At 46.6% G+C, this 2,547-nt stretch overlaps 1 protein-coding gene across 1 annotated transcript in view; it reads left to right on the top strand.

The window, feature by feature from the left end:
- Positions 1-947: 947 nt before the first annotated feature.
- The window catches only part of EPCAM (epithelial cell adhesion molecule), a 23,948-nt gene continuing 22,348 nt past the window's right edge, over positions 948-2,547 (top strand). Inside the window, exon 1 of the mRNA XM_012727340.1 lies at positions 948-1,023. Coding sequence (XP_012582794.1) covers positions 948-1,023 — 76 coding nt within the window. The remainder of the gene's footprint in view (positions 1,024-2,547) is intronic.

The raw sequence follows: 2,547 nt of genomic DNA, 5'->3' as shown, positions 1-2,547 counted from the left end.
AATCAGCCAGTTGTCAAATCACTTTTGACTTCAAGAGGAATTTCTCACCCTGTGCAGTACTTGCTTGTCAGGGCCAGGTAGCGCCTTCTGAGGCTGAGGCAATCCAATTGTAAACTGAAGGTTGCTCAGAATATTTTGATATTACGATTATGCAAAAAAGGAAGGTCGTAAAATAAGTTAGCGTGGAAAGTCTGATTTTTCAGAGCATTTCCATCTCCATCTGGAATATGTCAGTGGATAGAAGTTGCATAGCTTGTGTCACCAGTCCTCCTTCCCCTTCTATCAGTCGTATTTTGACAGTTTGCCTGGTCTAGTTTTGTCAATTTCTTCTCCCCCATTTTCCACATGAATGAAATTGTGCAAAAATTGTCATTTTTCTTATGACTGGTTACACTTATCATAGTCTCCCCCAGCCCCATCCATGCCATACCAAACAGCAAGTGTCATCTTTTCTTAGAATAGAGTAGTATGTCACAATGTATATACACCACATTTTTTTTTAATGGTGAGGTGTTTATTTTATAAAAGCTTATATGGCAACACCTGAGATAGGAATTGAACAGACATTTAATATACACTCACTGGCAAGATTAAATATTAAAAAAGAACTACAAAGAAAACTAGATGGACATTTAACCTTATTAGACATTGATCTGCTTTCCTTGAAGAAAAGCGTCAAGATAAAAAAGAGTAAACAACACTTACAACAGGGAAAACCACATTTACAGATTTGAAAAGTATGATACAGTTAATAAATAGGGAAAAGTTGCCTTCACATTACAATATGTTTGCAATTTGTGGGCTCGTGACAATATTTCTATTTTAGCCTCAGTCATTTGAAAACTCTTATTAAAATTCCTGCTAAAAGAACAGCAACAGCAACAGCAACAGCTAATGCTATTCCTCGATAGATAATCAGCTGTCTCACTGTCAAAACCTCTCCAGTGATGGGCAATCGACTCTGGTTGTTTCCTTCCACCTCCATCAGTGGATTACCCTGGTCAACTGGCCTGCTACTATCAGGTAAAATCTCTCTTTTTGTCACTTCTATTTCCTGACTGGGGAGGGCTATTGAGTTATACATGGTCTCTGCAGTTCCTTTGGGCCCAGCTCGAACCTGGGCCTGCTCTGCAGCTTGATTCCAGTTTATCTTGTAGATGAACACCAAGTAGAATAGACATTTTAAAAAGATACAGATCATAATTCCAATCCAAAAACCTTCTATGCCAAGGTTAGCTACAAACATCAGAGACAGTACAATGGGAAGACCAATCACATAATAACCAATGGCATTCAAGATGGCGCCCATCTTTTGGTCTCCGGTACCTCTCACAACTCCACTACCAAGGCCTGAGAGTGCATCAACCAGAAAAAATAAAGCATAAAATTTAATCACGTGGCTCACAAGGGAAATAATATCTTCGTCGCTGGTAAATACATAGCCAATCACATCCTTCAGAGCTAGTAGTAAAACACTGATCCCAAGTCCACACACACCAGCACACAGGTAGGCTGTGATGCAGGACTGCCGGGCCTGCTCAGCATTCCCTGCGCCCAGAGCGTGGCCCACACGGACACTGGCTGCCACACCAAGCCCCATAGGCACCGTGTAGAAAGAGGAGGCTAGTGTGTTAATGATACCTTGAGCTCCGAGCTCTGTCACATCAATCCGTCCTGCCAGAAACATTCCTACCTCAAAGGCCCAAGACACAATGCACACCATGAGCATACTGGGAACAGCCAGGCGGATGAAGGAGCCCCACTCCTGGAAACAGTCCCTGCTCCAACCTCCCCACGTGTCCAGGTAGAGTTTTCTCCACCAGATGTAGAGGAAAAGCAGCACACACAGCAAGTACTGGGAAATAGTGTTTGCCCAAGCAGATCCTGACACTTCAAAGTCCAGGACATACAGCAGCAGGTAGTTCATGCCCACGTTGATGACATTTACCGCCATCACAGTGAGAACCTGAGGCAGGACGATACCCTGAGTTCGTAGATATCTCTTCAGGAGCTGGAACAGGAACGCTGCGGGAAGGCCAGGAATAAAAATCATCACGTAATCTTGGGCTAGCCTGGAGACGTGGGGGTCTTGTTCTAGGAGCAGCAGGATGTTCTCAGTGTTGATGAAGACGGCCCAGCAAGGAAAGCAGCACAGGGTCAGGATGAGGATTCCTCTCTGGAGTGTGACCCCCACGCGTTTGGGGTTCCCGGCCCCAAAGGACTGAGACATCAGAGTATCACAAGCCAAGGCCAAGCCAGTTCCAACTGAAATCCCAGTAACATTCACAACCGACACTGCCAGCAGGACCGCACCCAGCTCCACCTTGCCCAGGTGTCCACAGAATATGGAACTGACGACGCCAATGAGCAAAGTCATCAACTCTGTGAGGAACACGGGGCCCGCTATTTTCAGCAGCTCGGTCACCTCCAGCCGCCAAACTGTGGGCAGCCTGCCGCGAAGTCTCCTCAGGCAGCCGCGCGCGCTGGGGGCGTCCTGGCTCCCGGGGCTGCCCAGCACCGCGACCGCGGCGCACCTGGCAGCCCCCG

This window comes from Condylura cristata, unplaced genomic scaffold (genome assembly GCF_000260355.1).
Source record: "Condylura cristata isolate star-nosed mole 26May11 unplaced genomic scaffold, ConCri1.0 scaffold00020, whole genome shotgun sequence".
NCBI classification, from domain to species: Eukaryota; Metazoa; Chordata; class Mammalia; order Eulipotyphla; family Talpidae; genus Condylura; species Condylura cristata.
This window is presented reverse-complemented; position numbering and strand designations above follow the sequence as displayed.